The 13422-nt window shown below is 40.4% G+C and overlaps 1 protein-coding gene across 2 annotated transcripts in view; it reads left to right on the plus strand.

The window, feature by feature from the left end:
• The window catches only part of LOC124051219 (rab GTPase-activating protein 1), a 61103-nt gene extending 48048 nt beyond the window's left edge, over positions 1-13055 (plus strand). For both annotated transcript variants that reach the window (XM_046374315.1, XM_046374316.1), the window contains 7 exons: positions 658-750; positions 1826-1936; positions 2318-2422; positions 3478-3561; positions 7882-7953; positions 9640-9840; positions 10138-13055. In XM_046374315.1, the coding sequence (XP_046230271.1) occupies positions 658-750; positions 1826-1936; positions 2318-2422; positions 3478-3561; positions 7882-7953; positions 9640-9840; positions 10138-10260 (789 nt within the window). In that variant the 3' untranslated portion in view covers positions 10261-13055. The remainder of the gene's footprint in view (positions 1-657; positions 751-1825; positions 1937-2317; positions 2423-3477; positions 3562-7881; positions 7954-9639; positions 9841-10137) is intronic.
• Positions 13056-13422: the final 367 nt, after the last annotated feature.

The following is a 13422-nucleotide window of genomic DNA, read 5'->3' on the forward strand; positions in this document are numbered from 1 at the left end:
GAATGTGACTGTAAGTATGTGTGTGTGTGAATGTGTGTTTAAATGGGACACTGTTTCAGGTGATCAGAGGTGCACCACTGAAACTGAACTTCAACAAGACGAAAAATAATGTGAACTGCCAAAACTGAGCCAGTTTCAGGTTTCTACAGAGTAACAGTAACAACACACAAAGTAGTGTTAGTGTTCAGCAAGCTCTTAAAGTACATCTACACATGTATGCTGCCCTCTGTTGATATATGAAAGTTTTGATGTTACAGCCTAATCCCAAATTGCTTTAATCTGTGATTTTCTATATGTTGTACTCGTTTTAAATTTTTTACGGAATGGGATGTCTCCGTGAACTGTCAGACAGAAGTCAGAAGCAGCAAACTGTCCCTGTAATCTCTGCATATGTTCATTAACATCCTATTTAAATGCTGGTCTGGACCAAAGAACGTCACAGTCCAGCAAAGATTATAAATCTTGTGTTCTTGTTTGCAGAGGGTTGGAAAGACTCTTCTCTGGCAGCCACCTTTAAAGCACAAGCCAAAATACTGTTATGCTAGTTTGTATTGAATTTTTCATGATGTGTATAATTGCAGTTATTAGTGTAATCGTTTACATGTGTGACACAGTGGATAACTACCAAATGTTTTCTGTCTTGTCACAACTCAACAGATCAGCCAGAAAAAGCTGAAGAAATTTGAGAAGGAGTACCACACCATAAGGGAGCAGCAGGAGCAGCAGGAGGCCCCCATCGAGAGATATGAGGTAGACATGAGCACACAATAGATTTTACAACCAAGGAGAATGCATTTTTATATCTTTATTTTACAGTGTGACAGTCCTTGTTAGAGAAAGAAAAACTAAATAGCACCAAAAAAGCAATTAATTGTACATGCCATAAGTCATTTCAGGGGTATCGGCTTGGCTTGGATACAGTACAAGATCATCAATTTCAGTGACTGGGCCTGTGTTTTTTTTGCTCTACAAATGCTTCTGAAAAGTAAAGAAATAAAAACAAAAAAATAACTTTTTTTTTTATTTGTCAAAAGAGGTGTCTTGAGATGGTTGTATTATTGCTATCCTAGAGGACTTAGCGCCCAACCACTGAGTCACAGCTTGATAAAGTTTACTGGTATTGATATATTGGCCCAATCAAATTATCATAGTTTAGCCATCATTTTAAGATCCCAATGCATACCTCAGTTTATCATCACTGCAGTTCTCATTTAATTTTCTTGATTTTTTTTTCATCAGGTCCCTTTTTCAACATTTATCCTGTTTTCGCAAGCAGAGCATTAAAAATGAACTATCGTTTGTTTTGATGTGAACAAACACAAGATTTAAAAATGGAAATAAGTCTCAAGGTTTGTAATATCTGTCCATCCATGTTAACCACTCGACTCCTCTGCTTGTCACCTCCAGGATAATATGTTACATGTCGGTTTTTAATATGGCTCTGTGTAGCTGTTAATGATGTACAGACAGTTTTTGCCCCCTTAAACATTACATTGACACTTGAGCACAGCTGACTTCTACACAATCTCATTCTGTATGTTGCGTTACTCTAGAAACTACATTGCCAGGAAGAGATGCTTACAAAGTCACACGCAACTCTGATTAACTCCTTCTCCCTGCACTTTCCTTCCTCTTTCATGTTCTCTCTCTTCTTTTCTCTGCTCTTCATTCACATGCTCTTCTGTTTTGCTGCCTGATTTTTTTTGTCTTTATTTATCTCACTGGGTTCTTCTTCACATTATTATTTTTTGACATTTATTCTTTCCATCTCTTTTCCTTTTTTTCCTCCTTCTCTCCTCGTATCTGTCTCTTTGCCTCCATCCAGCGGGAGAACCGTCGTTTGCAAGAGGCTAACATGCGTCTGGAGCAGGAGAATGACGACCTGGCACATGAACTAGTCAGCAGCAAGATAGCCCTGCGTAAAGACCTTGACAATGTAAGACAAACAGAAATTATATAAATATTTAATGTTTGATTTTTTCTGTGTGTGTAAGGATCTTGAGTCACCACTTCTGAAGGGACACTTAACAGAAGGTTGTAAGAGTTACATGTGGCAACGATTGTGCAAGAAGTGAAACGACATAAGGAAGAGTGAAAGCCTAAATTTGTTTGTGCAATAAAAAACTCATATATGGAGCAAAAAACTGTTTACACTCCCACAAACTCATTAGTGTATGTAAGGCGGGGAATGCACATTTGTGTGCGTCACGGTTAAACTTAATTTTGAAAACCGACAGTACAGAGAAAATGAAGAAGAAAGTAGGGCAAGTCTAACTTTAAATAACCTCTTCTGCACTGTTGTGTGTGTGTGTGTCAGGCTGAGGAGAAGGCAGATGCCCTGAATAAAGAGTTGCTGCTGACCAAACAGAAACTGGTGGACTCTGAGGACGAGAAGAGACGACTGGAGGAAGAGTCTGCACAGGTTTGAGCTAACAAAGAGGCACTTTCCAGCCTGATGTCTATTGTTTAACCATCAGTTCTGCTTTCCTTTAAATTTAATGTGACAGATCGGGCTATGGATAGCAGGAAAAGGTCAGCACTATTGCAACACAAATTCTCAGGTGCAGAAATGATCAGAATTATTGCGGCTTAAATCTCCTGTCCGTGGGTGAAGAGGGAGAGGAGTGTCAGCATGCCATCAGTATTAATGTGACAGACTGTGACAAGAGTCTGCAGGTTTTTATTCAAACCAAACACTGCAATAGCTGTTTTGTCTGCTCAGTTCTCCTTCTGTGGATGAAGGTGTGTTAAGTTCAACCCCAAGTAGAGCTGTTAGATTTTACTTGTGCATTAAGGGGTCATGCTGTCCTTGACTATAAATCCAGCTTCAGTAGGAGGCCAAACATCAATCTGGTGTAGCCACGATGGGATGAACTTAGCTCAGTCGAACATTAGACTCCCTTTATACATGCAGCAAATGTCAAATACAAGCATTTATCAGCCTTTCTCAAACTGTTTCTCTGTATCTTTCTAAATTCAGGTCTGTTTGTCTCTTCACCATCTGTTCATAGATAGTAGAAGATGCACTTTATTGATCTTGCAAGCAAAAAAAGTCCATTTAATATATTTGCCCCAGTCCATCTGTGTCATGACACATACAGTCCAGCCTTGATTGCCAAAGGATGTCAGTTCATCTTTGATGCTGATTTTCTTGAGTTCAAACAAGAGTAATTCTGAGTCAGAGGACAGGCCTGCTGCCCTCCGTTCCCATGTGTGTTCAGTGCTGTCCTCCAATTGTCCTCTGTCTTCCTGAGTGTGTAGGTGTAGCTGTGAGTGATTTATGTGCTTGTGTAGAGGTTGTGTGGAAGGTGTGACTTTGCCCTGAGCTTCAAGTCTGCCAATACCTTGCTCTGTCTTCTTTACATGTCATGGCATTCACACGGTCTCTGGGGCCCCTGACTCTGCTTCTGCCCTTGATCTCTGCCCCACAACAGCCTTACAGTATCTGTGTGTGTGTGTGTGTGTGTGTTTCCGCAGCTGAAAGAGATGTGCAGACGAGAGCTTGATAAATCGGAATCAGAGATAAAGAAGAACGGCTCCATTATTGGAGAATATAAACAGGTACGTGCTGGTCTGATAACACTGTTGGTTCCTTCAGCTTTACATACACAGCACTGTCTGTTTAAATCATAATACTGAAGTGTGTCTCTTTTCTCACTACATTTTAGAGAAGTGAAACTGTAAACTGTGACAGACCCAAACCCGTTTTCTTGAAACCTTTCTGAACCCTTAGTGGGACCCAACAGTCCATATATATACACAAGTATACATATAGTATGCCTAAAATGAAATAAGCAATGTAAATTGAGAAAAGAAGATGATGAAAAAAAATAAATAAAAGGGAGCAAGATAAACACAAGAACATCATAATCACATGGGGCTTCTCACAGTCAGTTCTCACACTAACATCCTGGTTAGTGATGTGTCGACCAAATGCACTCGTCACATACTGGAGACAGTGCTTTCCACAGAGAAATGGGTTTTTCCACATACTCCACAAACAGTGTCATATTGATTTGTCACATCTTTTGTATATTGGAAAGTTTTTGTATTCATTAGCATGAAATACAACATCGTTCTCTGCTCTTGCAGTACCACTGATATAAATAATATTAGTCACTGTTGTTAGCATTAGTTCATCAAAAAATGTCAAATAATAATAATAATCCTTATTAAAAGAGCAATTAAAAGAGCAGAAAGAATTGGAAGATAAAGAGCAAACCACACTGGTAAATAAAATATATGATCGAAGGGCCTAAATAAAATAAAATGTGAGAAAAAGATAAAATGAAGAACAAATAAAATAACTGTGACGATGTCAAAGCGGTCTTCGTCAGACACAGGTCCGTACTGAGCTCAATGGTAATTGATAAAATCTTTAAATCCTTCCTAAAACTTACAAGGAGTGAGTGTAATGAGGCGAAAATAGGTGTCGACAAGTCACACCTCTGTACAGCTGCTATTATTTCAAGAATTTTAAAATTTATTCCAATTTGTGGCTTTGATTTAATCTTATGAGGAGCTTCAAAATGTAAAGTAGATGAACAGAAAGCAGCTCATTGATCTGGAAGATGCACAGAAGGTCTGCTTAATTAGTAAAGCTGCAAAGAGCAGCTTTGCTGATTAAACTAAACAGGGCAAGACAGTACTAGTAGCATGTAAATGATGATCAGATACAAACTCAAATTCAGTTCTGTAGGTCCATGTTTGCGTTTGGCCAAACGTAAAAAAACATAAAGACTTAGTGATTTGATTTGAAGACTCGTCGTAATCAAAAGGAGGAACAACTTGTAGTCTTTAAGACTGGGTAAAAGTTCAGAAAGCTGCCAGCAGTTGGCGATCTCAGCACAGCTGCAAGTACTAGCCTGAAGGTTTGTTGCTTAATTAGTTCATTTATATCTCAAAGCGCAACATAAATAATAAAGTAAATCGTTTGTGAGAAAGCTGCTGTTTTTTTTCTCTGAACAACTCTTGTTCTCATTCTTTCATAAGGCCTGTTAAGTAGGCCAGGCAGTCATCATCATTAAGATACATACTTTGCTTGAATGGTTTCTCAAGTTTGGTAGTGAATTTAATCAAAAGTTCTGTACCATTTCTTATAAAATAGTTTTGTCTGTTTTGGTTTTCTTGCTAGGTTTGGTTTTGTGTGTCTCATCCTGAACTCTGGGTGTTGAGTGGATCTTCTCCACTTATCTCTCCTTATTTGGCTTGTCTTTTCAGATCTGAGCGTTGATCAAGCCATTACCGTGGCAAGACTAGCCATGAATATTTAAAAATAATAGAAGAGCAATCTGTTTTCATTCACTCATCCAGTCTGTGAAGCAGAAGCGTCTTAATTTTTGCAAACTGTGCCTAAGCTGAACCCAGAGCCTTCAATGACTGAGCCTGTGAGCATATTTTGAGTTCCTGCCTCTGAATTCCTCTTACGGTGATTTTCATCCTTTCAGATCTCATCCTGTCACTTAATGCTTAAATATAAACCTACCCAGATCAAGTACTGTTCTCATCAGCACAGAGACATTATGCAACAATCCAGCTCCTATCGCTCCCTGTGGGGGCAGACAGAAATAGCAAGAGGACTAATTTAGAAACAGACCTTAACTTCACCTGAGTCTAAAAATATTGGCAGCAGATTGGAACTGACAGCAGATCTGAAAACTGATGACAAGCTGTCAAAGAGGAGAGGGGATTAGATGGCTGTGTGTGAGTATTATGGGTGAAAGAAGCCTACAGATTGCCAGCATGCGACTGAGAACTGTGCTGAGCAGAGCTGAGTGTGAAAACGGCAATTTGACAAAAATAGTTGTTTTTGTGACAGGGAGGAAAGGGGTGATGGATGGAGAGAAGGAGAAAATGAACAGAACTCTCTGGTGGAGAGAGTGAGGACGACAGCATTCAATCCTCTGGGATTGACAAGTTGAGGAATGCCCCAAAATAGCCTGCATTGTTTTCCAACCCAGATAACTCAAATAATTCTTCAAATAGCATTTTCCTATTTCAGTGGCTGCAAATGCCAAGTTTCTTTTTGCGGGATTAGAGCCAAAAGAGCTTTGTGTGCTAATTGCCCCTCCAGCCCACGAGGACAGAGAAACGTCTGTTAATGGTGAAGCTAAAAGCGGCGTCGAGTGGTGCATTGTAATCCCCATTGTAGGAGAGGAGCCAGTGTAGATGCACTCAAGCTAGCCGGGTAATTACCAGGGACGGCGACATGTGCCAGTGCTCATGTCTCTGATGCCCTGTTAGCATTATACTCATTTTATATCTTACAGTTTTCAAATATTTTGACCCTGGACATCACAATACTGTGAACAGTTTCTGTCGAGCATCACTTTCTAATTGCCTGCCTCTAGTTCTAAAGTTTATGCAAAATGTTGTAAGTGTTAACAGCAATTAAAACTACATATGCTTACAATATGCCATTGTTAGTATACTGCATGCTGTATACATGCATTATTGATGATGAGAACCACAGTTACCCCAGGCAGTAAAGTTACTGCAGGACCAGATGAATTATTGAGTGAAAACATTTAAAATAAATAAGAGAATATGAAAAACATGACTAAAAAATGGGTTTTGAGCCTCAACTATCAGAAACAGGCACAGTATCTATTATGTGAGGTGTCAAAAAAAACAATGAAGAAAATGAATGAAGAAAACAATTGCCATGTTTCTCCTGAATTTGAATAAGCTAAACAGCCTCTGACAGCCTGCTTGCAGATGGTTTGGCAGTAAGGATTTCTGACTGCAGCGTGAAATGTGCCCCATCTCTGGTTTGAAATCCCAGCAGGAAACACTTTCCTCTTTACCGTGTCCCTTGCAGCTCTTCTGCACAATTACTACTTTCAAAAAATAAAAATGATATGATGTGGGCAACAAAGCTAACGGAAAGGCCTGTACATACGGAAATTAAAGCTTCACAAAGTTAAAAGATATAACAAGCCATTATGTAGCACGAGTTAACAAAAGGAAGTGCAGGCGGAGGGGGGAAGGGGCAAGCTGCGAGATCAAGAGGGGCAAGTGATCAGTTGCAGTGAAGGGAAGGCAGGGAGATAGGTACTGTAATTTTTGTTGAGAGCAAATGAAGGAGGGAATGATGAGAGGAAGAGATAAAATAGATGTAGGAGGAGAAAAAGATGATATCAGCTCAGCTAAAGATACACAGATAGATGCATAGATTGATCTGTAAGAGGAGGAGGAGGAGGAGGAGGAGGAAGGAGAGATATACTGTATATACCACAGGGAATCGGAGAGATATGATGAGAGCAGATAGAGAGGTAGTCTGTCTAGAGAGAATGATGACTCATGTTTCATCGATCTCTCTGTTCGTCGGCAAGCTAAAAGCACAAGCGTGTGGGAGTGTGTGTGTTTGTATGTCTGTTAGCATGTTTGTAGCTGTCGGTCGCAGGTATAGAAGGAGTAGAAAAAGAGATCGGGTATGTTGTAGGGATGCACGTGCTTTACTCATGTGTACATCCGGTAAGCTCAGCTGAAACAGGAACTTATGACACCGCTAATGAACTTACAGTGAGAATAAGAGGATGAAGTCCCGGCCACAAAGACCAATTTAGCCAAACGGAGAGAAACAAGGTTGTGCACAATGGTGACCGCATCCTGATTCGACAGTTTTGAAGTTTTTCTTTCACTCAGTTTAAGGTGATTATCAAATAGATTGATGTATTCACGTTATTTTTTCCCCATGTTTTTCATCCTCCAGCTTCATACATGTTGTTACATGGTGTTATAAATCTGTAGTGTTATTACTGTTCTTATCCCAAATGGCTCAGTAGAAATTTAGTGGACTTTGGGCGAATTCTTGCTCAAGCTGATGATTACCTGAAAGCATCGTAACTGAACAACTTTCTGTGTGTCTGATTCATGTAGATCTGCTCCCAGCTGAGTGAACGACTGGAGAAACAACAGACAGCCAACCGTGGAGAACTGGAGAAAATCCGGGTGAATTTTACGCACACACTCACACTGCTGCGTGCACTTGTACACATGCTGCCGAAATGTGAAATAAAAGCTTTTGGGGGGAAAGAATGAGTAGTTAGGCCAAGGTGCCTGGGCCAGGCACCTCACTTCCAGCACTGTGGCTTTTGAACTCTTTGTTTGGACTGTAGCTTAGAGAAAAGCCATTCTGGCAGTGAGTTCACTGTGTAGGACTGTGCAAGGACTCACACCAGGACAGACAAAAGGTTCATCGCACCAAGGACAAATCCTGTGGAGGATGTACCTGTGTGTGTGTGTGTGTGTGTGTGTGTGTGGTAGAGTCTGCAGGTCTATGGTTCGTTCTTGTGCTTTTTTATGAATAATGGTGCAACAAATGCAATAAAACTGCCAGCAAAGGCAACAGTGACATGCAGTGAATATCGCTGTAAGTTACAACAGTGTTAATTAGAAATGTTTAAATAATATACTGACATAGTTATTCACTGAAACTCTATTTAAAGTGACGTCAGAAGCAATTTCAGCCCGGGCGCTCTGCTGCTTCATTATGACTCTCATCCACTTCTGCAGTGATGAGCCTGGAAACGTTGTGTATAATTACTGCTCAGCTTTAAACTCATCTGACAGTTTAATCCAAATGAAATGTAATGTCGTTATGAAATATTAATTTTGAGGGAATATCTGGACCAACATGAACAGAGCTATTGAACAACACTTGCTTTTTACTGCACTAATCTACCTACAGTGCTCTCAGAGGAGTCAACCTTCTAAACAGGATCCCAGTTCTACCCAATCTACACCACCATTGAGAAGTTTCTAGCCATGTGCCAAATTTCGAAAGAGCGAGCAAAGCTGGAACGCCATCTATTATTGCTAAACATGTATCTGTGCTGCAGTAGCATTATCTGTCTATTTTTCCACCTTTAAACACTTCCAGTATAGCTTAGCTCCGGCAAAGTTAGCACTCCACTCCCGCCAGCATGATCTCGAATGAATTAACGCTATAAAACTATGAACAAGTAAAAGTACCTAAACGCGGTGTTGTCTAGTAGCACAGTCAGAAAGGACCTCTGTTCACTCTGATTTTCTCTTGCTGCTTGCACCCAAAAAGAGCTCTTTGACTGAAGGGCTGGGTGGAGTGCAGTACCCCTGACAGAAGAGGAGGAAGCATAGTTGGCTTGTATGGCTGCTACACTAATGAGCTGCCATGCTTCAGTAACTACACAGACCACACTGTCTCTTCTCAAACTGTAAAAATATGGGGTGCGAAACGATAGATGGCGCACATCACAGAATTGCATGTCTGTATTCAAAAAGGTTCTGAAATAGCCTTGACCAAAAGAAATCAATCTGCCCATAGACTTATCTCTATTGCACATACGTAACTGTCTAATCCCTCAGTAACACAGATCTTTGTTGAACACTTTCATTTCTTCTGACTTTCTGCCTCTAAAGTCAATATTTCTTCATAACCGTGACTGAATGAGAGTTCTGTTGGTTTTTTTTAATCTATCTGGAATATATGGAAAATAATCTTTGTTTCATTGTGCCTTTTACTTTTGTCTCATGTTTTTTCTTTTACTCTCTTCACATCTTAAAGGTATTATACAGGTGACTGGTATGAAGATGTCAGTTATTATGTTGTTGTTTTTTTTTTTCCTCTAACCTTTTCTCTTTTTCATTCTCCTCTAGTCCAAGGTGGAAGGTTGTGAGAGGTGCAGTAGTCTTTTCAACAAAGAGGGTCGTGTGCGGGCCGCTGTGACCACGGCCCCTGCTGGGGGGACTGAGGAGACAGATGAGGAGAAGGAGGGCTTGAAGAACCAGCTGAGAGAGATGGAGCTGGAACTCGCACAGACCAAACTGCAACTGGTTGAGGCTGAGTGCAAAATCCAGGTACTTTTTTGGCCCAAACCTCATCAATAGATGCCACTAAATCCTACTCATTGGACCTTAAATGCTTAGTTTGAAAGCAATTTGTGAGTTTTTTTAGAAAGAGGTTAGAATTTTGTGAGTTGGGGAAAACAGGGGCAGGGCCAGAGTAAAATGAACTATGATGACAACAGTTCAAAGTTGATGATACAGGAGGCCCGTACACTTGAAAAACTCAATCTGTTTGTTTTATTTTTTTATTGGCAGACTTGTTTTTCTCTGTGTGATAGTCACAGTGATCATTTATTCCTCTTCTATCAGGACCTGGAGCATCACCTGGGTCTGGCCCTCAATGAGGTTCAGGCTGCCAAGAAGACCTGGTTCAACCGAACACTCAGTTCCATCAAGACAGTCACTGGGACCCAGGGCAAGGAGACCACCTAACCCAATAACCCCATCATCTGGTTCTACCCAGACCACGTGTGGAGCTCAGTGCAACTCTCCACGCTGAAACCTCTGGACGCCTAACTCAACCCACCGGGCCATCATTTTAACTTGAACATTGACCTTTACATCCCAGGATGACCATTACTACAAACTGTGTTACTCGTTCCTCTTATCATAAATGTCCTCGTGTTTCCCCCTGTTGCCACCCCTCCTGATCAGATCATCCCCATCCAATTCGTCGCCTCTCCAACCCAAATGACTACAGCCCACTGTGCTGATGAGAAGGGGTTGAAAAACACCAGATGAATTAAAATGGTACCACTTGCCCCAGAGACACGATGTGCTTCCACCAATCACAGAAAGGAAAAAAACAAAAAAGAGAGAGAAATGCTTCATTTATTTCTGTCTTTGTACTGCTGATGTTAAAGACCCGCAGAAGGGAGGTGGGACATCTGAACTGCAACTGTCCTGATGGGACAAAGAAGACAAAACACTCCGTCCTTCCTCACTGTTCTGCGTGCTCCCCTCCAAACTACTGGCACAAACCAACTGGTCCCTGTAAAATGTTTGTTTTAGGTACGAGAGCTAATAGACGCCTTTTCAAAACGGAGCTTTTTCTAATTTACGTTGAACAGTACCTTTCTTTTTCTATGAATGTGCTCATGTAAAGGAGGATATGTGTGCGTGAGTGTGCATGGTTTTTTGTTTTGTGCTGACTTTGAGGTGTATGTGTTGATGTGAGTGTGTGAGTCTGAAAAAAAATGTGTTTGAATGCATAAATAATTGACTGAAATAATGTCAAATGTGTGTATAAAAGGAAGGTGGAGAGCATGTGGAAGTCCAAGGGAAAGAAAAAGCACTACAGTTATGAGTGTGTGCATGCATGTAAGGGAAGCTTTTCCTGATTGTCAAGTTTCCTTTAATGTTCCAATGTGTATATGTGAGTGTGAGTGAGTGTATATGATGTTGCTGACAAAGCCTTGATTTGAAGGTTGATAAAGATGAAACTAGTGGATAAGAATATATAATTTACAGTCAGATCGAAATGGTAAAAGCTGTTGCGATCGCCAACAGCAGTTTAACTTTCCTCAAGTCAAATTTCAGATGCAACACATGCTGGAGGTTTGTTTGGTTTGGATGTCCCAGCACAAAGAAACTAGAATAAAAAGCTTCAAACCAGGCAAACCTCTGCATGTAGTTTGCAGTATGTGTATGTATGTTAGAACACTGTTTAACCCCAGAGTTACTTTGGCTTCAGGGGAAGTCAAAATGGGAAAAAAAACTAAACAAAACACACAAATAGACCGTAATTCCTACTGCACTTTAACACACCTTTATAACCCACCTCCCTCTACCCTGGTGCCAGCTGTGCTCTTTGACCTTTGACCTGGTAGAGTCATGTTTTGTACCTTGCTGAGCAGCATGGCTGACCATGTTGTGTTTAGTTTTCTCAGTTCAGTCAGAACTTTGTGACTCCTCTTTTACTACTCACTACCATTGCACTGTTAATTTTATACAGAGGTGGGTACAGAACAAACACTCAGTGGCCACTTTATTAGGAACACCTGCTTGTTAGAGCAGTTGTGTTCATAAGAAACTGTTCAAAACAATTGTCAGAATTAGCATAAAAAGCTCATATCCTGTGTTGAGCAAAAGTTTTGTTCTTGGCTCATGGGCCCTTAATGCCAATGCATTATTACTGTCCAGGTGTGACAAAGCACTCTTCATCACAAGATGGCTCCAGTAACATGAGAGAAACTTGTATTTATTCCAGCTGCCTGCTCTCGACTCAGTAGAGCTCCTTCGGGAGGAGGTGGAACAGGATAACCACAGCACAAGCATCTCGCATCTTCCCAAAAAAAAAAAGATCAGCCAGAATTGATCGACTATCGAACCATCGTAGAGCAAAATCCTTGTGAAACATTTTCAGTTCATGCCTCACAGAATTCAATATGTTCAGGAGGGAGAAAAAGCAGATCTTAAGCTATTGGTGGCCACTGAGTGTACTTAGACACACTTTTGTATTTGTAAGGGCAGAAAAGTCACACACACTTGTCACCTGCTAGAAGTGTAACTGTGCACCTTAAGTGTGGATCAGTATCACAGTCGCAGGAATTCAGAGGTTGAAAGAGGGGTCAAAGAGGCAAGCGGTCCAGGCGAGTCCCGAGGGGATGGGGATGGAGGAGGGGTGTTTGAAAAGTGCTTGCTTGTATGTGTGTGTTTTCATATCAAGCTGACTAGAAAGTGGAGTTCAACAATATTCAAATTTCTATTCATACTTATCATATTAGACTGCAGCAAAAAAACAAGAAAAATCAGCATTTCTTTTGTCAGCCTAAAATAAACATTTGCTGTAAATTGTATCTAACTTGAAGGTTGGATCTGATTGGCTGGAATCTACTTGTAATGTCCAGGAGAAGTCCAGAAGAGGTAGAAAGAAAGGTCAAAAAGGCTGTTGCTAAAGGCACTGGGATGTACATAACAAACATTAAAAAAAAAAAGAATATTGAGTTTTTGTTTATGATTTTCTACTCTGTAACTATAACTAATGTTGCCTACTTGTACCTACCTACCTGCTGCCGTGCTACAGTTTAATCCACAACGATGTTTTATGTTTTTAATGTTCATTTTGCTCCAAGCTTCTCAGTCAGACTGCTGTTTGGTTCATTAAATGCCAAAATGTAGCTTTATCATCCAACAACGAAAACATTATCAACGTGTGGAAATTGTAATAGTGTAGGATGCATTGTGTATACTTCATGAATTTCAATATAAAGATATCAACACAAAAATGAATCTGTCTCGTTTTTTTCATGTCTTGAATTAAAAAAAAAAAAAGCTCAAGTGAGTATTTTCTGGGAGGCGGAGGGACATTTTATGTCACCAGTTAGAGGGTTTTTAAAAGTGAAAACTGCCTTTTCTGTGTGCACAAAAGTTGCTGCATCATGTTCTTTACACACTTGACTGAAATGAAGCAATCAGATGATGTTGTCGAAGTAGATGATGAAATGGAGAGGAAACAGATGAAAAAGTTGAAAAGGCTGAAAGTGTCCCGTGAGAGCACAGTAAGAAGAACTCAAATCAGCCACTGATCACAGACTAATGATGTCTGCAGGATCTGTAACAATGAACTGATCAACGGAACACTAATTAGCAACA

The sequence above is a fragment of the Scatophagus argus genome, chromosome 20 (assembly GCF_020382885.2).
Source record: "Scatophagus argus isolate fScaArg1 chromosome 20, fScaArg1.pri, whole genome shotgun sequence".
Classification (NCBI taxonomy): Eukaryota; Metazoa; Chordata; class Actinopteri; family Scatophagidae; genus Scatophagus; species Scatophagus argus.